A 23,857-nucleotide genomic window follows, 5' to 3' on the forward strand; every position below is an offset into this window, starting at 1 on the left:
TTCCTCGTCGGTTAATAATCAGGCTCCAGCGTGTTCTGCTCCGTCGCTCTGTCGCTCTAAGAGCTGTGATACATAATCATGGTTTGGAAAGCAAACGACAATGATGTGATGCGGCAATGTCATAGATATTAATGAATTTTTGACCTTGCATATGAAGCCTCCTTTACGTGAAATGCGCGGAATACTTGAAATATAAAAACCATGTACTTTCCGAAGGTCTTCATATAGATCTGAACAATGCAATCGTAGGGATAGAGGCTGTACCACCAAGAAGAAATGGGTCATTATAGTAATAAGCTTATTAAATAAGAATGGGATTAGTCCCGAGCTTGCAGGAATGTACCAGCTGTGGACCCGAGAAAGGTTGACATACCGGTATTGGGATTAGCGACGTGTAGAATTGACAAAGCTGGATCCGACACGACCAAATATAAGCAAACCACAAGAATCTGTGAGGGCTCGTATTCACCAAATTGTCCCTGTAGTTCCGAGCCAATTCCCAGATAACCCCTTGCCACATGCTTCAAATTATTCCTAACTTGGCATATAAATTCCATGTTTTCAAGCCCGGATAGGCTAAACATGCGCTCTGGATCCAGCCCGAAGAAAATTTTTCTTGCTAGTAACACTACTACTACTCTATGCTCCATATAAGATCATGCGACTGGCTCAAAGCCAAGCAAATGATAACATGTATATCAATCTAATCAGATAAAAATACTGGGGCTGTTGTCGGACGCTACTCAGAATAAACTATAGTAACCCCTGCTTGTTCCACTTTAACCAAAGGTGAAAGTCCGTAATGCCAAAAGTCCGTAGGTCTATAGTAGGGTAAGGTGGTACTAAAAGGCAGTCATCTCCCATTATTTTTAATTGATTTCACATACTCCATTGATGCGTCAGGTCTCGGTATCAGTATCATGTCTACAGAGGATAAGATCTCACCGATTAGCGCTCGTGTCCCAGAAGCGGACAGTGCAAGTGATGTCCTCAAGCTTGGAGGCAATGTTGGCGACATCATCCAGTCCAAGGGCGTCACCCGCATGGAAGCTGTATATCGAGAGACAAAGGCAAATCGCAAACTATTCTGGCTTGTGGGGGGTTCAGTTCTTGTCTGTGCCTGGGCTTACTCGCTCGATTCATCTACGACATCTTACTATAGTGTGGATGCCTCCTCTTACTTCAAACAGCACAGCTCTGTCTTGGCAACTCTGTCCATTGCCACCAGCATCATAAGCGCCGTTTCTAAGCCTTTTATCGCAAAAATCTCTGACATTACGTCCCGTCCGTATACATATCTTCTAATACTCGGATTTTATATCATTGGCTATATAATCGCCGCCACATCCAAGACAGTCTCCGCTTATGTTGTTGGAGAGGTTTTCGTTGCAATTGGTGGTTCCGGCATTGATCTCACCAATGATATTATTGTTGCTGATTTAACGCCCCTGGAGTGGCGCGGCTTTGCCAGCTCTATGCTCTCTACCCCGTTTATCATCAACACTTGGTTTTCAGGCAAGATTGTCAATGCGTTGGAGAAGCGCAATCAGTGGCGTTGGGGATATGGCATGTTCGCTATAATCATGCCGGTTGCCCTGGGCCCTGCCGTTGCAGCACTGATTTGGCTTGATCGAATGGCTAAGAAGAAGGGAATTGCAAATATCGCGTCCAGTAGCGCCGCACGCCGCACAACCAATAGCAGCGCAGACCAAGAGAATCAGGAGAAGACTGTGAATACCATTACCACCCCAGTGGCCGGCAATACTAAGCAACAATGGACTCATTCACTGAAGACAAATCTCGAAGAAATTGATGCATTTGGTCTGATTCTCCTTGGCTTTGGGTGGTCACTACTTCTACTGCCATTTTCGCTCAAGACTTATGCTGATCACGGGTGGCGCAACCAATCGCTCATCGCCATGATGATTCTGGGTGGCCTTTTTCTGATTGCATATGTTGTCTTCGAGATGAAGTTTGCTCGTGTTCCTAGTGCGCCGCGTCGACTCGTTTTCAACAAAACATTCATCATGGCAATTATCATCGATTCCTTTTATATGCGTAAGTAGGTCTATTAGGCTGATACCTACTGGATAATCCTACTGACTATCTATCCCTAGTGGCCGGAAATATTCGCAGTCTCTACTGGAGTTCATACGTCTATGTCGCAAAGCCATGGAGCTACCAAGATTGGGTGTATTACGGCAACACTTTGACATTGGCGTTGTGCATTACTGGCCCGTTTGTTGGCCTCGCCCAGCGCTGGACTCATCGCTATAAACTGATTCAGATTGTGGGTCTTGGCATCAAGATTATCGGAATCGGCATCATGTTGGATGGGCGTGTTGCAGCCATCAGTACTGGCGCGCTTGTCATGTCGAGCATTCTTGTTGGCGTTGGTGGCTCGATGTCTGTTGTAGGATCTCGAGTGGCCTCTCAAGCTTCCGTCCCTCACCAAGATGTCGCTCTCGCCGTATCTTTACTTTCACTGTGGTCAAAGATTGGCAGTGCTATTGGCTCTGCTATTGTCGCCGTCATTTGGTCCAATCAAATGCCCAAGCAGCTCCGAGAATATTTGCCTGCCGGTACCTCGGAAGCAACTGTGAAGAAGCTCTTTGGCGATATGCGTTCTCTGCGCACTGCTTATGACTTTGACGACCCCATCCGACAAGGCGCCATTACAGCTTATCGCCATGCCCTGTATTACTGCATTACAGTGGCCCTAGCCTTGGCTTTTATCCCTCTTGTAGCGGCTTTCTTTCAGACCAATTACTTTCTGGGCAAGCAACAAAATGCCGTTACGGACGTGGGAAATGATGGTCTGCCCTTAGACGAGAGAAGTCGTAATCCAGACCCCTTACCGCCGCCTAGGAACAAGAAGGAAGCGTTCCTCCGTTTTTGGTCTGGTAGCGCTTGATTTTGCTGACCAGACGCCTTATTATTGCCCGGGCGCTATAAGACGCTGCAAAGTTGGCGGAAAATACGAATAGCGTTCGATCACAAAACCGCCAGGTCTTTAACCAGGCATAGTCTAATACAGTTTTTCGGATGCAATTAGTCTTCTTGCCCTCCTGCGGTCGACCGCTTAGACATTTGAACCTGATGCGCTGCAAAAAATTAAATGAATTCAATTGATATAGTCTTCTACCATCTCTCTATGTGACTGCTCTAACTTTTAGCAGAGTCTCTGCGTTCTTGTATGCAAACTTTTCCAAGTTTACTCCAGTGAGCAGACCACTCCTTTGAACATCCTCCAGGAACTGTAAACCAGTCTCATTCATTGAGAATGGGTAGTCTACGCTATATAGCACCCGGTCACTTGAGGTCACCTGAAGCAGGCAACCGAGTGAGGGCAGCGAAAACATACCGCTCGTCGTGATCCAGATGTTGTTATCCCAAACCTCCTTGAAACTCCGCTGTCTCCCCTCCCATCTAGTAGTCGCGATAAAAACTCGACTTAGCTGATAAGGCAACATCTCTCCCATGTGACCAATTACGATCTTGACCTTGGGGAATCGATCAAACATTCCGCTAGCGAAAAGCCGAAGAATATGATGGCCCGTCTCGGTGTGCCAACCCCAACCAAAGGCACTCATCGCCAGAGCTACGGAGTCGCTGTAGTTGCCTCTGTAGCGCTCCAACATGGAGTCGCTGGCAAATGTCGGATGGATGTATATCGGAACGTCTAGCTGCTCTGCTTTTTCGAAGACGCACCAGAATCGCTCATCATCGAAAAACACGCCATTTACATGGTTTTCGACCAAAGCACCCACAAAGCCCAAATCTCTCACACAGCGCTCCAACTCTTGACTAGCTGCAACTGGGTCGCTCATCGGAAGCATAGCAAAGCCTGCCAGCCGACCAGCATTTTTCCGAACGGCTGCTGCGAGCTCATCGTTGCCCAACGCACATTCGTCTCTTGCAAAGTCTCCAGGAGCATGGGAAAGAATTTGTAGAGAAACTTTGCCTTTGTCTAGATCTTGTATGCGTCCTTCACCTAAATTTGCGAGTTTATCGTTCATGTGGCTCGGAAAGTTGGAATACAGCTCGCTTGCTTCTTTGTTGGCTTTGACAATTGTGGACGAGAAAAAGTGCTCCTCGAGAGCGATTATTGGAATATCAAGCATGCTTCTTGATCGCTGTTTGAAGGCCCGGCTAGCAGCAAACCGTATGGAGGCAAATCGTAGTGGAAACCAGGTCATACAGTAAGAGCGACTGGCGATGTGCTACGTCTACTTAGCACAACAGGCAGGCTCGATACAATTTATAGAAACCAAAAGCAGAAGCTACGTGTTTACACCGATGAAGACTAGGAGGAATTACTGTTCGGTCTCCGAAATAGACCGAGCAGTTTGTGTGTCGAGATAACCCAGACCTGGTCGTTCATGCTTCGCAATACGCACGTTTACTAGCGTGGGATTGGTCTCTAGTAAGGTACTTAAGTGGAACGGGCGACAGGGGCTACAATTGACAGTGGATGAGGTCCTTGGATTAGGCCCTTTGGTATTGACGGTAATGAGAGTGAAGGACAAAGCAGGATTGGGAAAACAAAGCAAGAACAATGTCTCTGTTTTTATAGATAGATATAGCTATTAAGTGAATAGGACATTTAACGCCGTCGTCCGCACCCCAGATTCCCGCCACATTAAGAGGCATTCCGATGATGAGCATTGTCCAAGAACTTCTGTCGCGAATTACCACCTATCCAAAGGAGGGATCCCAAGGGCCATAAGCTGTTCATTCACCTCCTTGGTCGTGTGCTCCCACAGTCCTTGCAGCTGTTGTGCATCCTCCACAACTGGATGCGGCGCCTGAATTTTACCGTACGGCGTAAGGAACTTTCCTCCGTAGATGTTCTGGTTCTGTTTGATTTTACTCGCAGTTGCTGCAAATAGTGGTGTTGCGGCACCTTGTTGTGAGGTGAGAAAGGTAAGACGGGCGATTGTTTTGATGAATACGTTATTAATTGCCATAACACCTTCCGTGGCAACCTCACCGGGATGCACTGAAAGAGACAGAATCGGCAGTCCCCCTGCATCTAGCCGGCTCTGCAAACCCTTGGCGAACATAACAACTGCGGCCTTGGAAGCCGCATAGCGGATCATATCAAAGCCGAAAATGAACCTTCCAATGTAACGCCATTGCCAAGGGTATGAGACTACGGGATTTGCAAGACACGAAGGCGAGTCAAAATGGAACTCGAAGTTATGGGGCAGCATGTTGGCGTGGGCAATAGAACTGAGAGTTACAATTCTGACATCGGGGTTTGAGTTTGAGTCATTCGTCGCGTTTTTTAGCAGAGGCAAAACACGATTAACAAAAAGAAACGGCCCAATGAAGCTAAAAATGTCAGCAGGCCGGTGAGTCTGCTTTGGGAGGAGAACATACTTAACTGCCATATGCCACTCCCACCTACCAGCCACAAGACTATGGGACATTGTTGCAGCCGCAGCGTTATTGACTAGAGAATCAATGGTGTTAGGAGCATATTGAAGTATGAGAGGTGTGGCACCTTGGAGTATACTCAATATGTCAAGCTTTGTTTCATTGCTCTTCAGTTCATCGGCAGCGTCTGTGATAGATCGTAAATCTGATAAATCTAACAGCACCCATTTGATCTTTTCTTGGTCAATCTCAGGGTACTTGGCTCGTAGCACATCCCGTGCCCTTTTTGCCTTGTTCTCAGATCGTGTTGTACAATACACTTTCGCTCCTTTGCGGGCGAGAAACCCGACTATTTCGAGACCTATCCCACTGCTACGAGCCAATTGACTGTTAGCTTCCGATAGATCCTTTCTATGTTTGCTGGTGTGTTAGGGGGCAAGTCAACCATTTGGACCTACCTTCCTCCAGTTACGACGGCAATCTTGCCTTGAAGTTTGGCCATCTCCCGAAGAGGATCCCATAATGTTGTCATGACGAGAAATACCAGGATCCCTGCTTTGATCTAGGCGATTTGATAGTTAGCTTGAAGTTAGGTAGTAAGCGTATTATCCCTCGATTCAAAAGTGGAGGAATTGACTTATAAATTCAGCAGACAACTGCCGCCAGCTACCACTCCATTGATAAACTGGCGTGGGCCAGCTAAGCCTGCCATCGGAGAGTTCGTGGAGATGGCGGAGATTGAAAGCGTACCTTCAAAGCTAGTTTTGCTAGCTGTGTATGCAGGCATTGCGAGAAACAGTGCCTGTTAGCTCCAGGGCCGAGAAACTAAGATAGAATTATAAAGTTACAGTTATAGTGTGCTATATCTAATAATTATCTTAAAGTAACTTGAAAACTTGAGTTTAATTAAAGCTGGGCTATAAGTATATATATATATAGAGAGAGAGAGAGAGGATAATTATATAATACTGTGACTATTATTTAAACTAGCTTGTTATTATATGAAAAGTTATAAGTACTTGAGTGTATTATCCCATAATATCAATTCCAGCTAGTGTTAACTATATTTCCCAATCAAATGCCTAATGTAAGTGTACTAGCGGAGGAGTTGCGGAACTACAGCGGAGAAGATAGTGGCTTAGCACATCGGTCCCAACTTGCAATATACAAGGCCCGCAATGCGAGCACGATATCTACCTTCCGAGTAGCAGCCAGATTAAACGTCACCAAGTTCCCCAAATCGCTGACAAATTTGATCCGCCGAAGGACTACTGCAAGCTACTATCTTTGAGCAGAGATCATATAGCACCATACGCACACGCACACGCATATATATATAGTTGTGATGTTCTTGACAATCCTTCGTTGCCCATCAGACTCGAAGCATTCACCGAGCTTTTTGAAGCATCCTCAAACTCTTTAGCCTTTCAATATACCAAAAACGTAACTGACTATGTCTTCCAATACCACCATCCTTATCACTGGTGCTAATCGTGGTAAGGAAAAGGCTGTTTAATACACCACTTTCATACAATTGATTCTAACTCCCCCAGGTATTGGCAAAGGACTTGTTGCTGCATACCTTACGGTGCCCAATACTACTGTGGTAGCCACCGTACGCGACCCGTCACACCCCACAGCAGAGTCCCTTAGGTCGCTTTCGAAAGCGGCCGGGTCCAGTCTTATTGTCATCAAACTTGATGTCTTATCCACCGAATCTATAAGCAGTGGCATTAAGTCGTTGGAATTGACTCATGACGTCCACGGTCTTGACATTGTTATCGCAAACGCCGGAATTGCTGGAATGTCGGACCCCCTAGCCTTGACCCCTGTCTCAGAACTCCAGAAATTTATCAATGTCAATGCGTACGGACAGCTTGAGCTTTTCCAAGCCGTGGTTTCTCTCCTGCGCTCCTCCAAAGCGAATAACAAGGGAAAATTTGTGCTCATTTCAAGTGCGGGCGGTAGCCTTACTACAATGAATACCATCCTTCCCCTAGCTGGCTACGGGGCGAGCAAAGCTCTAGCAAACTTTTTGTTCAAGTGGTTAGCGCTCGAGAACGACGACGTGTTGATTTGGGCACAGCATCCTGGGTAGGTGTATCCTATTCATCTATATTTATATCTGCTCTGAAGTCGTACTAATCTATTTGTTGGCTAGCATGGTTGCATCAGAAATGGGGCAAGCGGGATTCGATGCTGCCAAAGAGATTGGAATTGACCTCTCAGCGCATGCGATTTCGGTCGAGGAGAGTGCGCGGGCAATAAAACAAATGGTGATTGAGTTTATTTTGCGAGCTAGAAAGACAATATGTGCATTAGAACTAACGTAGTTTCCAACAGGTCGACCGCTCCACCTTTGAGAATACACGCGGAAAGCTCTTCGGGCCAGACGGCTCAGAACTCCCTTGGTAGATGGAATGTATGCCACTCTGATCTTCTTATGGCTCTATCCAACCCTCCAGGTTTATTTTACATATTAGCGATTGAGCCATATAAGTGGCAGGGGGGCCAGTATGAAACCGAGCCCGCTGTTATTTTCTGATTTGGCTCAAGGGTTTTTTAGGCCTCTAAGTGAGGAACATCGTTGGCAAATGCGTATGCCAATAGTGGAAAGGGTGTCGTCCGAGACAGCAGATGTGTTACATTAGGTTCTGGGTGAAGTTGGGCTGAACATGAAGTGTCATGGTAGATGCGATTAGCCGCAAAGTGCGTCAAACAACAAGTAGAATCCACCCACGACGGTTGACCATATTTATCCCGGCCTCGGGCCATCACAAACAGGAAGAAATTGGGATTTCCCATCACAGAATGCACATATGTAGATTTGCTCCAGATAAACCGCAGGTTTTTAAAGCAAATACTATAACTCTTTGGTCTATTCAGAACGACAAACGACTGTGAACGACGCAGCAGGCGCGTTAACGGACGCGTGAGAGAGCACATAGCCATTGCCCCCTTTGTCTTGGACTAACCTACAGCGAGAATTGGGGGAAACTTTAAATTACTGGCTCTGAAGGTATCAGGAACTATTGGCACTGCATTTGATGGAAATCTTTGAAGTAAGTGGCTGTCGGTCGTGCAGTCGCCTGCATGCAACGAGAACGCACTGATGAACACGGCCAAGCACGAAGCACGAGAGCCAACTCGACAAAGTGCTGCTCCTCATAGACGGTTCCCCATAATGTTTTCCACACCAAGGAATGTCCAACAGCAACAAGTACACTACGAAAGAAGCATAGCGGATAAGGTAGGGGGATACTCCAAAAGACTGGATGAAGTCCTGCCAGGGTACTCGGCAACCTTACGCAGCTCGGTTTTAGGAAGAACGGAGCGCACTGGCTTAACCTAGGATGGATATTTCAAAATTGAATAAGTCTCTATACTGTAAAAAGAGTGACGTCAGAAGTATGTGTTTGTGAACTAGAGAAAGAGACTGGAAGACGCTTTATGTTTCGTTGCAATCAATGGACACAATGTCGGGTTGCAACGCCTGGTTGTATGGAATATCAGTGGTGCAGCAAATCATTCCCTCTCCGAAGAAGATCGCCAACAGACAAGTCAGGTTAGGCAATGCAAGCAACAGTTCGCTTTGTGCTCGTCACGGGTTGGCTCAACCATTCGACTAAGAGTCCGGGTCTGATAACCGATTACATCACTTACGTGGACAATTGCTAGCACCGCTGTAGATAATGTGCATGGAAGCTCTGAACACTTTAAAATACAGCTCCAAGCTAGCAGTTAGCTCATGATTATAATAAAATATGAGGCTGGTAGGACGACAACTAAATAAAGGTCAAATAGTTCAGACTGAGCGAGGGCATCAAAGTCTTGAATGGCCTGAGAATAGACTTGGATCATGGTTGTCAGCTTCTCAACCATTGCCAGGGCCGTACTGGTCACTCTAACCATTGAATTGGTTGATTTGTCGCCTGCGTGGCTTATGGTCGTGCCCGGCTGCCTGCAGGTCGAGATTGTTGAAGCAAATATTAGTGGATGGAGGCTGGAATTCCTGGCAAGCACTCAACAGGGTAACCGCCATTGAACTCGAATGAAGGTGGGGCAAAGACCGAAGGGGTTGGTTGTGGGCTGGATGGAGTCTCCGTAGAGTCGAACTCCGCCCCTAGGCCAAGCCATTTCGGCGCTCCAATCGAAGGTTTCTCTCTTTCCTTTCGGATCACTGCCCTCCGCTGTCAGCCAAACATCCTCGCCATGCATCGACGGTCTAAGCAAAAGTCTTGCTTTGCATGCGTTGCATCTAAGCGAGGCTGTGACAAAGAGCTGCCTATATGCTCGCGCTGTGAGGAGAAGGAAATCGCCTGCGAGTATCCTGCTGTACGCCATCGGCGGGGGAAGCAGCTACCGAAATCGAGCCAAGCTAGCGTTGCCAACGATGGCCCTCGGGCTGATGAACATAGCATTACTGCGAATCAACTTGCAACAACTGACGAGCGTGGGGACATTCATTTTCTTGGTATGGATGGTAATAACTCGACTACGCAACTCCACAATCCACAAAGCTGTTCAACGTTTACGGGCACAAATCTACCGTCTCATGCTTCATTCTTGCCCGTCTTTCCTTCACAAAATGGCTTGGATACCGATCCGTCTTCTGCCAACCGGCTTTTACCTCCATATGACGGGCTGAAGTTTTTCCTACTTCCTTCGGCTTGGACAATCGCCTATCATTATGAACCGCCAGCTGCCTATCCTCCTGGCGAGGTGCTGTTGAATTTCACTCGGGGTATACAGTCATGGCTTAAACGTTTCCTTCGCCAAGGTCATAACCCTTTTATTCATCGCCACCTCTATTCTAATACAACCATGCCACTGTGTATGCAAGATGCATTTGCTTCCATCTCAATTCATCAGAATGCGATTGCAAGCAACGAGCACATCATTGACGACATTTTTGCCTCTCAGGTTGGTGACCTCGTCACGAAACAGCCAATTGAAGGTTCAGAGGCGTTTACACTACTATCAACGAGGGATCATATAGCACGCACACAAGCTTTGCTAATTCAGCTTCTATTAGCTCTCTTCTCATCTTCAATCCCTCGCCGAGCTAAAGCTGAGTGCTTAATTGCAACGTTGCATCATTGGACGAATCAATTGTGGCAATCAGCAAGCCAGGATGCAAATTTCCATACTGTCGTTCAATCCATACCCTCAGTAGATGATGTCGGATCTGGTTCAATAGAGGATCCAGTGCCCGGCTTGTACCAAAGTTTTGTGCTATACGAGTCTGCCCGTCGCACCTGGATACTAAGTAACTTTGCCACTGGCGTTTACCAAAGTCTCAGGGGTGATTGGGGGACCACCTGCACTGGAGATATATGTATAACTGCACGAGCCGAATTGTGGGATGCGTCTTCGCCAGCGCGCTGGGCTGCTATTGCACAATCCAAAGACCCTTTGTTTATCTACAGTCTACACGGTCAGTCTTTACTCAAAGACAGTGTTGCTGCAGAGGAAGTGGATGAGTTTATGAGACATCTTTATACAATCATGTGGGGCATTGACAAGGTTGAAGACTGGATTGTGCGAAGCGGAGATGCAGTATCGACAATGTATTAGGGCCGCAAGTAAGTAAGGTATACAAGGGTTTGTGTAAAGTCTTGGTGTGTTTTAATATCATAGTCTTCTTTTATCGTTGGATACTTACAATTTGGGGCTAGTTAATAGTAAAATAAGTTGTATTTAGTTAGTCACTGCTAATAAGTAAACAGCTATCCGTATAACTAGTGAATTGTATTCAAATTAAATCTAGGTAGCTATAGCGAAAGGCAAAATAATTAGAGATAACTAATATTATAGTTACTTATTACTTATTCCCCCGGGAGCGAGCTGTACAAGAGCTTCATCAGAGCGCTCAGACCACCTGCTGCTACAGGAGGTACAGCTCCATATCAAATTTTTGGCCGGAATCTGGTTCACTAACTCCGACAACTGATGCGTGTCGTAAATATCGAGCACCCGGACATCGACTTTCGTGTTGTATTCACCGGCTAGACTGTACCAGGATGAGGGCGACAACTTATACGATGCCAATCATGCTCCAGCCCTTCTTGACAAACTCGAACGCCATTGCACGACGCAACCCGCGCAACGCGCCAACAGTAAAAATTGATGGCCTAGTTTCTATCGCTGCGATGCTTTAATTTAAGAGAGGCTATAACTGGATTGACTTTGTTGTCAAATAACCTGCGAAAGAATGTACAAACAATGTCACAGAGATAAGTACTGTTTCATAACTACATGTTCTTGTTAATAAGCTGCACCTAAAAAATGGGCCTTTTACAGGAGGAGTTATCCTAGGACTCGAAACCCGGTTGCAGCATCGCTGTTTACGGGTTATAGAGTTAACGCCGAGCAAGTGCTAGGCTTCGGCTTTTTGATAGACTAATGTCGTAGTCTCTTATAGCGGTGATAGACGGCATAGGTGCAAGTGCAAGTGCGTATTAGGTTGGAGAAAGCGGCGTATATGTGCGCAAGGCAATTGTGCGCATTACTGATCTTGAGATCCTCGAATAAGACACCCACGTACTCTCTGCTGGTTTGAGCTACGAGAGGACACAGATGGCGAAGGACTCGATCGTGGGGATGATAGCACAGCGAGAGTGTTCGAGTTCCGATTCTAGTAAAGTGCCTTTTCCTCTCTGTGCATCAATAATATGGCATGTAGTGGCAAAGTAGGAACGCCCTGCCTTGAATATGCAACATGTTTCAGACTCAACTGATTGTCTAGAAAAGAGAGTAAAGGTAGATGAAAAGAGGAGTGCCCCGCGAAGGCCAGCGGCCGAGTTCTCCTCATGACACCTCATGACACCTCATGACACCTGGTGGTGAGGGTCACGGCACCACGGATGGTCCAATAGGTTCATGATGTGCCATTTCAAGCTGCTGTTCGGTTTATTGTTCTCTTTTAAAACCTCTTAAGAACCAAGTATACACGTGCTGCTCACCGTGTTATGATACGGTTCGACGTATGTAAAGTAACAAGTAATCCCAACCATTCAACATATACTGACATTCATGTATACAGGAGAGAAAAGCAACATCTCAATTGCGTTAACAACTGCAGAATGGCTATGTCAAATTATGAATATTAAACGTCCGAGCCTACACCGTTTTCTATTTCTACTAGCTAATTTACCATTAATGCCATTTGCTGTTGATGCAAACTACACATGTTGCAAGAGCTATTGGGAGATGATTCTCGCAACACTGTGGCAGATCCACACAAGTTATCATTTTCCAATGCTTGCTTATCATGCTTCCCTACACAGATGAGAACGGGTATCGCATGGTCCACCAGCAGTTAGCCATGCGAACCGCCTGGCCGGGAGTGAATTCAGACCAGCTATGTCAGCAGTGTAAGCAAGACCACTCTCAAAAATCACGATCTATGAGAGGTTCACTCACCAGCCCTCGCCCGAGTAGTCCATGAAGTTATTAATCGGATCTAGGCCGGGCTCATCTGGGCAAGAATCACGTCCAACAGGGCAGACATTCAATGTGTTGGCAGACTCTTGAGGAGTATCTGCGATATAATCGCCGGGTCCATCGCAGCTGAGCCCATCGAAGGTGTGTAGAAGAGAAAGCCAATGTCCGACTTCATGGACCGCGATCTGTCCCTTGTAGGTTGTCCCGTCGTTAGTTCCTCCTGGAACTGTGTAGGACACCAGCGTGCATCCATCAAGACGAGCCCAAAGCGAGTCACTAGTTATGTTACTGGTAGGCAGAGTGCATGATCCCCAACCCCATTCTGTAGGATCCATATTGGTAACAAAATACAAGTTGAGCGTATCATAGCCACCTTGTTTAGTCTCAGCCTTGATACCATTGAAGTTGTAGTAATCGAATCCCCTCGCGTAGTCGTCATTAACAATTCGAGTCGTGTTCTTTAGTGTAAAAGTGATACCGAGGGGCGCGTAGTTGTCGACAAGAACATCGAACTGAGCTTTCAAATCATCGTCGCTCAAGATATCTTGGGAGTTGGTCGTGTTGACAAATGCCGTCATATAAACCGGTATAGTTATGTTAGCATCAGCGGCGTGTTGGCGAGCATGAACAGCGCTGGAACTCTGTTCCGAGGCCTGCAAAGCAGCTACTGTAGAAAGGAACTCTGGAGAGTTGGTTTGAGTGCCACACCAATTTCGACCACCAAAGTATGCCGATGCGCCGAGCAGAAGGTTAGAAGCAAGCATGGCTACAGGTCGTTATGAAATGTACCGAGATATACCAGTCGTTTCAGTCGACGCCCAAAACTTGGGATATGGGATACTAAAAGCTTTATCAACGAGCAATAGTACCTCTAAAATGAGAAAGAATTACTCGAGGCTTCGGCTTGGGATCATCATATCGCTTTTGAATAGTTGTAATGAACAAATGGGATGAGTCTGTATTGTGATAACTAAAGAACCACATTAGATCCCGGAGGTACGAGAGCAGATATACTAGTAAATAAAGAAACTCTAATAACTGAATATCCTGACATTGTTCCTTTCAACATTAACTACTCGCAGATAAAGGAGACAAATCCGACAAAAAACCTCCCGCTGAATCTCCTTGCTGTAACTCGAAGGATTGATTATACCTTGCCAATCTTTACCAACTTCCTCGTATGGCTTTGGCTTTTCCTAAAGCGCTTTAGCAGGGATACTCTTGTCTTAACATAGGGTGATTCCCTACAGCAACCTTCCAGTTTGAAAGCTTGTAGGATCAATTCCATGCCCCGGTACCGCAAGGTATCCAATCCTTTTGCACACTGGGGAAACACATTCCGATATAAAAATTTTCGCACACTGCTTGTCTGAAAATGAGCCAGATCTGCCTTGGTTTAAAAAGATCATCAATGCAACAAACGCTGGTGATAAATCCCGTTCAATGGTAATTCCAGCCAGGATATGTGCGGCAAATTCTACTATAGTCTAATGACTGCCCTTACTACCGATGACTACTTGACTGCTGTATCTAGGCATATCTATAGCTGAAGGCTGCTCTTCAAGGCTATTCTTTTCATTTTTATTTTGATTTTTGGTTTTCAAGATATTGCTTAAGTAGATTCAATAGCTGGGAAACTCGCGTTGACAGCTATTCTAACCACTGCTGTCGTCGCCGCCCCCGTAATTGTCATCTGCAGCCTATATCACTGAAGCAGCATGCGCTGTTTTTTTTCCCCGACAGGCAGCTGCGGTCCCTGCCAAGAAAGTGGCGTTCCTGGAGGAATTTTAGCCTCTAGCAGTATAGCAACGGTATCAGCCACGAAAGGTTTACGTTATTACAGGCAGCATGTGTCATTCAATCGTCTGGAGCCCGTTTGAGATAGGGCTGTGTATATACAGATGAATCAAATAGTAAAAATTCATTAATAAAGCCCTAAATTCTGTGACTGAAAAGTAGGAGCAGGCCTTTGAGGCATACACAGCCTTATGATCCACAGACAAGGCGGGCCTGGTTCGGCCTGCATTGATACGCCCCGAATACGCTTAGAATACGCCCAATGGGAGTCGCTCACAGAAGAAGCTCCCATACGCTCCCCATACGCCATCCAAATGCAATGCCAAGAGCAATAGCTTCTAAAGATTATTCATAATAAGGATCGATTACACTGAGAGGCTTAGGGCGTGACTCTAGATACCTCGAGTTAGGATCATCAGTTGTCCTCGTTATTTGTCACTTGCTTACATCTGTCGTATGTAGCAAAATTATACGCTTGACCGTTCTGTTCAGCTTCTTGTTATAAATACAGCAGATTGAAACCCAACCAAGGACTAAAAGATGGCCATCGTAGAGCATCACGCAGCTCTCCTCCCTCCTCTATCGCCGGATTACGCAGATGAAGCTATTACTCACTCTATGCGCGATTGCGCAAGCTCTCCAGCCTGCTCTAGCAGCAGACTCGGCCGAGACTTGTGATGCTTTTTGCCAAAGCCTTGCGCAAACGGCTGTCACGTTCGAGCGTTCACAATTTGCTGATCCTGATCGTATTTTTTACAAGGTCCCCTCAAACTTCTCGAGAAATATCGCTCCCGGAACCATCCTCGCCGTCGAGCATGCCACAAATTTGTCCAACTATCTCGTTCCCTCCAGCTTGAGCATGTCGCGAATTATCTACACCTCAACTAACCTCAACGGGACAATCCAGCCCACGTCTGCTTACATTCTTTGGCCGTATATGAAGCCTGCACGCTCTGGATTCTCTGCAGTGGCGTGGGCGCATGGCACATCTGGCAACTTCGCGCCATGTGCACCGTCAAACTACCGCACTTTGCAATATGAGTTCATGGTGCCTTTTGCCCTTGCAATGCAGGGAATTGCTGTGATTGCGCCAGATTACGTCGGACTGGGTATCGGTTCGCTGCCAGATGGAACTCCTATCCCACACGAATACACTGCTTCTCCTGCGCAAGCCAACGATTTGGCAAATGCCGTCATCGCTGCACGATCCGCGTTCCCCGAGAACTTGGCAGCTAATGGTCCTTTCGTTGTTGCTGGCCATTCCCAGGGCGGAGGCGTTTCATGGGCTTATGCTGAGCGCCAGGCCAAGCATCCTATTGCTGGTTACAAAGGCACGCTTTCAATCGCACCCGGCCTCCGCTCAATTACCTGGTTGAAAGCTGCGCTTGCTGAACTCGCCGCGGGCGCGCTCTCGCCTTCATACGCCGTGTTGGTAACCCTTCAGAACAAGCTCGTCGAGGGTGTCACCGCGGTTTATCCTGCATACAACTATAGCGGTTTAACAGCCGCAAGTTATGATGTCTGGAAGAACGGCGTTGAGAAAGTTCAGGGTTGCTTGGCGACCGACTCCTATGTACAGAGCGCTCTACTGCAGAACGGTAATTTGACGATTGATGAGCTTGGCCGTCTGGATTGGCCAGAAGACCCCATCGTTCAAGAGTTCTCGAACAGGACGAATGTTGGAGGCAAAAAGTTCGCAGGGCCTCTTCTGGTACTGGTAGGGGAGATAGACTCAACGATCCCGTCGGAGTTAATCGAGGAAGTGGTTGATGAGACATGCAAGCTTACTGAGAAGTCATATGACAATGAAGATCTGCATTTCATGAGTTTTGGTCAAATGAACCACTTTCCGCTGATTCAAGCAAGTCAGCATGTTTGGATGGACTGGATCAAAGATCGCTTGTCATCTGGGTCGAAGAATAGCAGGAAGCTTTCAAAGCCAAAGTGTAAAAAAACAGTTGTGCCTGGATTCCGGACGAATTCTACTGTGCAATCAATCGCGCCAAACTGGTTAGTCGCTGCCGCCGACCCTTCCAAGGAGTGGGAATACTCGTTTTAGTTTATGAATACCTTAATTACTAGTTTAGATATTGGAATTGGGGGGAGTATTTATGTCATTTGAAGTTTTATTTATTGCCGATTGTTAACAATGATAAACTACTGCAAGATCACTAATATAAGGCAGGTTTTTTAGTTGAATGTACGTGATTCTTTTTTTTTTTTTTTTTTTTTTTTTTTTTTTTTTTTTTTCAATATCCAAGTCCACGTTCAAGTACCAAGTCCAAAGCTGCAGAAAGTCACGCTAGTTCATCCTTGACGGCAAACTTAGACTTCGATCGGATAGCGGCGCCGTATCTGTAAATATAAACGGCATTAGCACCAGTAGCACACCAACAGCCCCGATAAGTGACGCAGCACCGCCCACACCAAGCGCATTAAGCATGTAGTTTGTATACAAGAGAGACGCAACCGCACAAGCAGAACGCAGGACAGTGTTTGCTGCCAGCGCAGAAGCAGCGTATGCTGTGTATGTGTCAACAATGTAGTTAATAAAGACGACAAAGATGAGGACCCAGTGTTCAGAGTTGTACTCTGCCGTCCAGCCAAACCAGAATATTACCACCACAAACAAGACACCGCCCACCATGGCACTGGGCAGTCGATCCTCTGGGACATGAGGCGTCTTCTGGTTATCAAAGCCGCCGCGTCGAACTCGCGTGCTGTGGATGAATAGGGCGATGCCGCCGAGGCAAGCCCCGATCACTACGCCCAGTAATGGCAATTCACCATTACCGGCGTTCCATCCGCGCTTCTGCTGGAACACAAATGGATAGATGCTAAAAAGCATGTAGAGTAGTGTATAAACGATAGAGTAGTAGATGGCGACGAAGAAGCTAATCAGGTCCAATAGTAATCTCCAGAGCCTAGTGAGATCGCGCTTGAAGATGGTAGCCAGCGAGCGATCTACGCTCTAGACAGGTGCCTTGATATCCTCTCTACGAGTTGTCTTCCACAGACGCCGAGCTTTTCCACGCAGGACCATCGCGGGAAGCGTCTCGGGGATGGTATAGAGTAAAAACATTGTGGGGGCAGCCATCCAAATCGACACATAGATCGTCCAGCGCCAGGTTTTGGCCAGTTGCAGGAATCCGCTAATTATTGGGCTCAGTGCAGGGCCGACAAAAGTCATCGCAGCAAAGAGAATCATGGCGTTGCCACGCTGTACGGGATTCCGTACATTAGCGAGGATGCCAGGCGCATTCGTCAGCTCGACACTGGTTGCCGTTCAGTCATGAAGCGACCGACCAGAAGCCCCAAAATGTGAGAGTAAAGGCGCAGAGAAAGCCGAATGCAAAGGAAAGATGATACGACGACCGTAGAACTCTGAAAGGGGGGCCCAGAAGAACGGACCGGCGCAGTAGCCCAGAAGGAAAAGAGTGGTAACTAAGCCGGCCGCTTCCACTGAGACATTGAGGTCGTCACTGATGCCCTGGAAAGCCCCAGAGGGCGCCGAGAAGGCAAAAGTGACATTCATGACGAGGGAAGTGGCAGTGGCAGTAATGTAACATTTCCGAGAGAAAGAATAGTTATACGAGTTGTCGGGATCGCCTGGGCCAAACTTGAGATGATAATCATCGTCAAAGACAAGTTTGTGGGTGTTTAGAACAAACCCCATCCCGGACAGAAAGCAAGTGATACAATAATAGACTCCCAAAGGCGTGATACTTTGCTAGGGAGCTGATGTGTATTATAAAATCCGGAGAAGCTTCAGTGACAGTTCTAGTAGCTTTAAGCCCAGGCTCGAAATCACTTATAGCAACTGAACCAGGAATATATATATATTATAACCCAGCACTTACAGTTGTAATAACTAGCTTTCAGGGTAGAAGGAATAATAGCCAATTGAACTAATTAATCGGGATTTCCTATATATTTCTAGAAGACTTATCAAAAGTATATTACTTAAATATGTACATGGGGCTTAATCTTCACTTCGCTATATACATAATCGTTAAGAAGCCTGTTAATTCTATCCACGTCTAGTCCATTAACAACTTGAAAGGTAGTTGGTAAAAGTTTGCCATCCTGGATCCATCTTGGGAGAATATCCCAGAATAGCTTTGTCAAATCTGGATACTTTGTTGTCATACAAAGAATCTTCTTTCGATCATATCCCGCTGTTTTAGGACCGATCCTAGATTCATCTACCCCACCTGCATGGACAAGGATAGCAAGGGTGCCTCTCTTCGTATTGGAGAGGGCTCTCGCGCCAAGTGTCTGTCCGTCGGGTGTGCGTCCCACGCAGTCAATTGCATAGACAAGACCGTCTCCAACAGTAGCTCTTATCTGCTGTTCAATCTCATCTTCGCTCTGGTTCCGTTCAATCACCACTGTGGCCCCTAGGCTCTTCAAAAGAGCCTCTTTCGATCTCGAGGCCACAGTTATGATGCGGCCAAAGTTAGCGAGGCGTGCAAGCTGGATACCGAATTTGCCAGTTGCGGCGCCTCCACCAATAATAAGGATTGATTCTGACCTATAATCGGATAGACATAGCTCAGGGCCAAACGGCGGATGCAGATCTAGGCCGGTCTGGTGAAATAGGGCGAACACCATAGTCATGGCATTCAATGGGAAGGTGGCTGCCTCATCAGAGCTGATCCCAGGTGGTATCAGAGATGCCTGCCAGACAGGTACAGTGCAGTATTCTTGGGTACCAGTGCTGTCGGGCAATGCGGGATTTCCAAAAGCGAAAACTTCATCGCCGAGTTGAAATTTGGTGACGCCAGAGCCGACCTTGACCACAGTTCCAATAATATCGAGACCGAAAGGTGACGGTAAAGTGTTCTTGACAAACAAGCCAAAGGCTTTGCTTGCACCGTCGTGAGGGTTCACTGTGACAGAAAACTGGTCAGGTCCGCTTCTTAATTAGTTCTTTACAGAATCAGTATATACATCCGACTATTGATACTTTGATGAGTATCTCATCCTGCTTGGGTTCTGGAGTTGGTCTGTCGATTAAAGTCAGCGGCTGTTGAAGAGAGTGAATGACAAGAGCCCTGTGAAATGCCATGTTGTAGAATTTTGTTTGTGTTCTGGAATAGTCATTGGAACACTGATCTACTCTGCTATAGTATAATATTTATATTCAAACTCCGCAAGGTAGTTAAACACTTGTTGTACTTGGTTAACGTCGTTGCTAGATAGCAGTTCTACAGTAGTCAGAATTTAGCTTTTGATAGATTATGGAATATATTGGATTAGTAAGTTCATTTGTAAATTTACTGAAAGTTAACCACTAATCAACTCGAAAGAAAAAAGTACGGGCCGCGGTCAGAACTTCGTGTTCTAGGCATTAATAGTGGGTCTAGCGTAAGTGGATGATAGTTCAGTCAGTAAAATAGTCAAAAGCTGCAGATACAAACTACTACAAATTACTGCACAATAGCAGATAGACCTTGATGTGGGGGTATGAACAATGTCCTGCCCAGGGATGGTGTATGAAGCGGAGCAGTTGAGCTTTATCAAGTTTTTTACCTAACAAATCTCGACATATACCAAAGGTCGATTGCCACCCTATCCGACTAGCTGTATTAATCGAGACATTACCAGCTCCTACAAACTACCTACAATTTATAAAGGGCCGGAACGGAACTAAAGTAGCCGAAATAATTACAATTAATACTATATCAACAAATAATCTTATGCTAAATACAAACTGTAAAAGCAAACCTTCTGCTGATAATATCTTGTTTTAGAAACTTTTTTTTAGATATGCCAAACAGTTGATAACAACTATAGATCCAGTCGTAAGTATTCTCTCAGATCTAGTTTTAAATCTAGTCACAGATCCAGCCAGAGATACAGTCACAAATCTAGCAATAAATGTAGTCATGGATCTATCCACGAAAAAATACCTGAGGAACTGACCACTCAAATGCCATATAAACTGTACTATCGAGACTGTAGCAGATCTATAACCCAATTAAATTGTTAAGCCACCCGGGAAGTTATTACTAACAGCTTTGGATAGCTGTTCAGGAGAGCCACTGGCTTACTGTTTCGCAAGATGTTATCAGTAAGTCCAATCTTTAGCTTAAAGTCAGCATATAAATAAAGAAGTAGCTATTTACACACTTAGTCTAAAACAACAGCAATCGTCTTATCCTCTATTAACAGCTCCGGGCAGAAGAATACTTTATATTAGGGGTTAAAAAAAAGCAGGGAGGGGAGTAGTATAGGTAATAGAGAACTATGGCTTTATGTGAACTTGAGCACTATCCTACGTGAACTTTGACAATACATATAGCATATACAACTCTACTCCTATCCTTTTCCCTCGACAATGTAGAGAAGAGGGGATCCTTTACGCCACTGGTCACACAAGCGGCTTTTATACCGCTTCTTCGGCTCAGTTACTGAATCAGCCCCCAAACGCCCTTTTCGGATATACCCCTGATACAGTACGCCATTGCCTCTTTAGTTCGTCGGGTGTTCTTCTACTTCTAGCTACTGAATATCTATCTCGCTTTCCGCAGGCAGTAACCACATAGCTTAGTGAGATCTGCTAGTAAGTTCATCTTGTTCGAATTATGCGAATTGAACCCCAAAAGGATAGTCTATACTTGGCGGAAAATGTTGCATGTGAAAATCCACCGTGCCGCAGAAGTTAACTCCGACCACCAAAGTCAGAATGTAGTGAGTGACTGTATATCAAACGTCTTATAATATATAATTAATGATGGAAAGGTCGCAATAGATTTCTCAGCAGCAATGACTCAGCAATACCGCGTGCGGTGATCAGCAGAATAAGCCCCCATAGACATATGTGTCGATTACTTAAATTAGCTAATTAATTGATTTACCCATTATCATTCATAAGATGCTATCCTACGGTCTTTCACTTGGGGCATAGATAGATTGAAAACAAAACACCAGAAATCTACTTCTAATTCTTTCCCCTCAGTCTTGAGATTTTAGTTCGGCATTACTCAATATAGCGTATCATGTCGAAGACATAGTCATAGTCGGCGTCACCGGTGCCCATGTACGCACTGCCCTCACGATGTTCGAGCGGCGATATACTGAGTTGATATAGAGCTCATCTGTTGCCTGAACATTCCAAAGCTTCGCGCAATGGCGAGACAGAGGTGTTACACGATACCCAGCCAGTTCTGCCGCTCAAGCCTTGGCTGCAAATGGAATTGTGTTAGTCGAAGCAGACCTCAACAAAAAGCAGTCGCTCTTTCCGGCCTTCGAAGGCACCGCCGTGATCTTTTTGATACGGAATTTCGCCCCTCTTGGCAAATGCGATGGCATCAGGGGACCTGCCACTAGGGCGAAGCCTTTGTCAGGTAGCATTCAATGGCGACGTTGCCGAAGATATCAATACTGCAGAAGCCGCTGCGTCACCAGTAGTTTTGAAAACCTTGGAAAGTTTCATATACTCGTCATCAAGCGATGCCAGAAAGTGGAGCGGCGACAAGTACACCAACGCGTATCATTTCAATTCCAAAGCCGAGACAATCAAAGTCATTCAAAACCGATTTCCAGAGTTGGCGGCGCGAATGAAGACGATACAAATGGGACATTATGTCGAGAATTGGAAAGGCGTTCCTGGTAAGGCTCCACTGAAACAGCCCAATGGGACATCTCTTGTACTCAGGCCGAAGGCTGCTAGCTGTCAACTTCCATTCGTTGTCGTGCGTCGTAACACAGGATCGTTCGCCAAGGCGCTGGTGGATATGCCACGTGGAAAAGATCTCCTGGGCGTGTCACGAACAATGTCCTGGCCGGTGTGGACGGCCGTATCCTTGAGGTAAAGGTCAGTTTCAAAGACATATCAAGTGAGGAATTCTTCAGAAACCTCCCTTCATATTTAGAGCAAGTATTTGCGAGTTCTTATAATTATATTCAAGAGTTTGGATATACTGGTGGGGATCCGAATGTAGTAAAACCCGATTTAGTGAGTTCTGATGTATCTCTTATAGAAGCCATGCTAATATTCTATGGCTCAACATGAAGATACCTTTAACCTCGATGGAGAAATATATTTAGCAGTAAGGACTGGTCATCGATTCTAACCTTCTGAGCTTAATATAGAAATATGATAGGTAGCTTATATAAAGAGCCTGTTATAATCCCGAGGAAATCGATAATGTTTTTATAATCTCTGGGGTGAAGGTTAGATATTTGTATTAGATTCTGGTAGTATATAAACTTTATCTTTATACTTTTGTTCTTTGTTGTATACCTGGAGCTAGCTGACTTCTTAAGTTATTTTCTTGTAATATTATGAATTATTTATGTACCTATAGTGGTTCTATAAAAAAGTGAATATACTAAAAAATTGGGATCAATATAGAATAATTACTTAATGAAATTATAGGTAGGATTATAAGAAAGCCGTACTCTATTATATATAAACAGAGTAGTCTGCAATTTTATAATTATAGTTAAAAGCTCGAGGAAACACAAACTGCATCAAAATTTCGCACAAAGCTCTCATTGGACAATCAGCCGCTATTGGCGACAAGTATAAATCGTAGCGAGCGACATAGTTCCATCGGGGAGTGGCTTACGTGGAAGAGTTAAAGATGCGGTCCTGGCAATAATTGGTTATTTGACATCACTATCAACTATTGCTCTTTATGAAGTCCATCTTGAGTTAGGTAACATGGGTTGAAGCCGAATCTTAGGCTACGAAGAGTACTTAGTTAACAGTAAATAAGCAGTATCAATTTCCAGTCAAACTATTCAAAATCGCCCCGCTTTGAAACCTTTGCTTAATACTCTTCAAACATAGTGGCACTTCTTCCCTCGACACTCTCCAAAAGTTGGCCTCTTCTAATACTTCGTCCGTCATAAGCCACCACCACTTGACCGCGAAATTCTCCTCCACCTCCCATCCCCTCTTGTCCCACGGCGTCTTACCCCATACTCTAACAGCCCCGCCAATGATGTCTGACCAGAGTTCTGGATTGTCGATGATATCGCTAGCATGCAATAGCTTGTCCCTCAGCGATGGAAACGGCAGCACATCGATGTAGGGCAAATGTGGTTTTCTGGATTGCAGTGCCGTTGGCGTTAGGGCTGCAGGTACGGGGGTAGACGCCATAATGTGGATGGCGCGCGAATACGGAGGTTTGCAATTTATATCGAGGATATGAGCGTTGGTTAGCATAGCGTAAAAGATGTTCGTTCCCTGTAGCGTGATCTGTAAACCCGAGAGAGA

The 23,857-nt window shown here is 45.7% G+C and overlaps 8 protein-coding genes across 8 annotated transcripts; 4 read left to right on the plus strand and 4 right to left on the minus strand.

Moving 5' to 3' along the window:
• Positions 1-920: 920 nt before the first annotated feature.
• On the plus strand, positions 921-2,914 carry TGAM01_v206022 (hypothetical protein; the record flags this gene model as incomplete). Its single annotated transcript, XM_018802725.1, has 2 exons — positions 921-2,058; positions 2,118-2,914. 2 exons carry the CDS (start codon positions 921-923, stop codon positions 2,912-2,914), a joined length of 1,935 nt encoding a protein of 644 aa, XP_018664232.1.
• A 238-nt stretch (positions 2,915-3,152) lies between these two features.
• TGAM01_v206023 (amidohydrolase 2) lies at positions 3,153-4,124 on the minus strand (the record flags this gene model as incomplete). Its single annotated transcript, XM_018802724.1, has 1 exon — positions 3,153-4,124. One exon carries the CDS (start codon positions 4,122-4,124, stop codon positions 3,153-3,155), a length of 972 nt encoding a protein of 323 aa, XP_018664231.1.
• A 567-nt stretch (positions 4,125-4,691) lies between these two features.
• Positions 4,692-5,914, minus strand: TGAM01_v206024 (hypothetical protein; the record flags this gene model as incomplete). Its single annotated transcript, XM_018802723.1, has 3 exons — positions 4,692-5,337; positions 5,386-5,793; positions 5,841-5,914. The coding sequence occupies 3 exons, from the start codon at positions 5,912-5,914 to the stop codon at positions 4,692-4,694; spliced, it is 1,128 nt and encodes a 375-aa protein (XP_018664230.1).
• A 921-nt stretch (positions 5,915-6,835) lies between these two features.
• On the plus strand, positions 6,836-7,797 carry TGAM01_v206025 (aflatoxin biosynthesis ketoreductase nor-1; the record flags this gene model as incomplete). Its single annotated transcript, XM_018802722.1, has 4 exons — positions 6,836-6,878; positions 6,936-7,476; positions 7,544-7,658; positions 7,726-7,797. 4 exons carry the CDS (start codon positions 6,836-6,838, stop codon positions 7,795-7,797), a joined length of 771 nt encoding a protein of 256 aa, XP_018664229.1.
• A 1,797-nt stretch (positions 7,798-9,594) lies between these two features.
• On the plus strand, positions 9,595-10,959 carry TGAM01_v206026 (hypothetical protein; the record flags this gene model as incomplete). Its single annotated transcript, XM_018802721.1, has 1 exon — positions 9,595-10,959. One exon carries the CDS (start codon positions 9,595-9,597, stop codon positions 10,957-10,959), a length of 1,365 nt encoding a protein of 454 aa, XP_018664228.1.
• Positions 10,960-12,663: 1,704 nt separating this feature from the next.
• On the minus strand, positions 12,664-13,592 carry TGAM01_v206027 (metalloprotease; the record flags this gene model as incomplete). Its single annotated transcript, XM_018802720.1, has 2 exons — positions 12,664-12,745; positions 12,808-13,592. 2 exons carry the CDS (start codon positions 13,590-13,592, stop codon positions 12,664-12,666), a joined length of 867 nt encoding a protein of 288 aa, XP_018664227.1.
• Positions 13,593-15,223: 1,631 nt separating this feature from the next.
• TGAM01_v206028 (hypothetical protein) lies at positions 15,224-16,684 on the plus strand (the record flags this gene model as incomplete). Its single annotated transcript, XM_018802719.1, has 1 exon — positions 15,224-16,684. One exon carries the CDS (start codon positions 15,224-15,226, stop codon positions 16,682-16,684), a length of 1,461 nt encoding a protein of 486 aa, XP_018664226.1.
• A 243-nt stretch (positions 16,685-16,927) lies between these two features.
• Positions 16,928-19,696, minus strand: TGAM01_v206029 (hypothetical protein; the record flags this gene model as incomplete). The annotated part of the gene is made up of 5 exons (XM_018802718.1): positions 16,928-17,589; positions 17,644-17,900; positions 18,009-18,355; positions 18,601-19,530; positions 19,595-19,696. 5 exons carry the CDS (start codon positions 19,694-19,696, stop codon positions 16,928-16,930), a joined length of 2,298 nt encoding a protein of 765 aa, XP_018664225.1.
• Positions 19,697-23,857: the final 4,161 nt, after the last annotated feature.

This window comes from Trichoderma gamsii (genome assembly GCF_001481775.2).
Source record: "Trichoderma gamsii strain T6085 chromosome Unknown Scaffold_20.2, whole genome shotgun sequence".
Taxonomy (NCBI): Eukaryota; Fungi; Ascomycota; class Sordariomycetes; order Hypocreales; family Hypocreaceae; genus Trichoderma; species Trichoderma gamsii.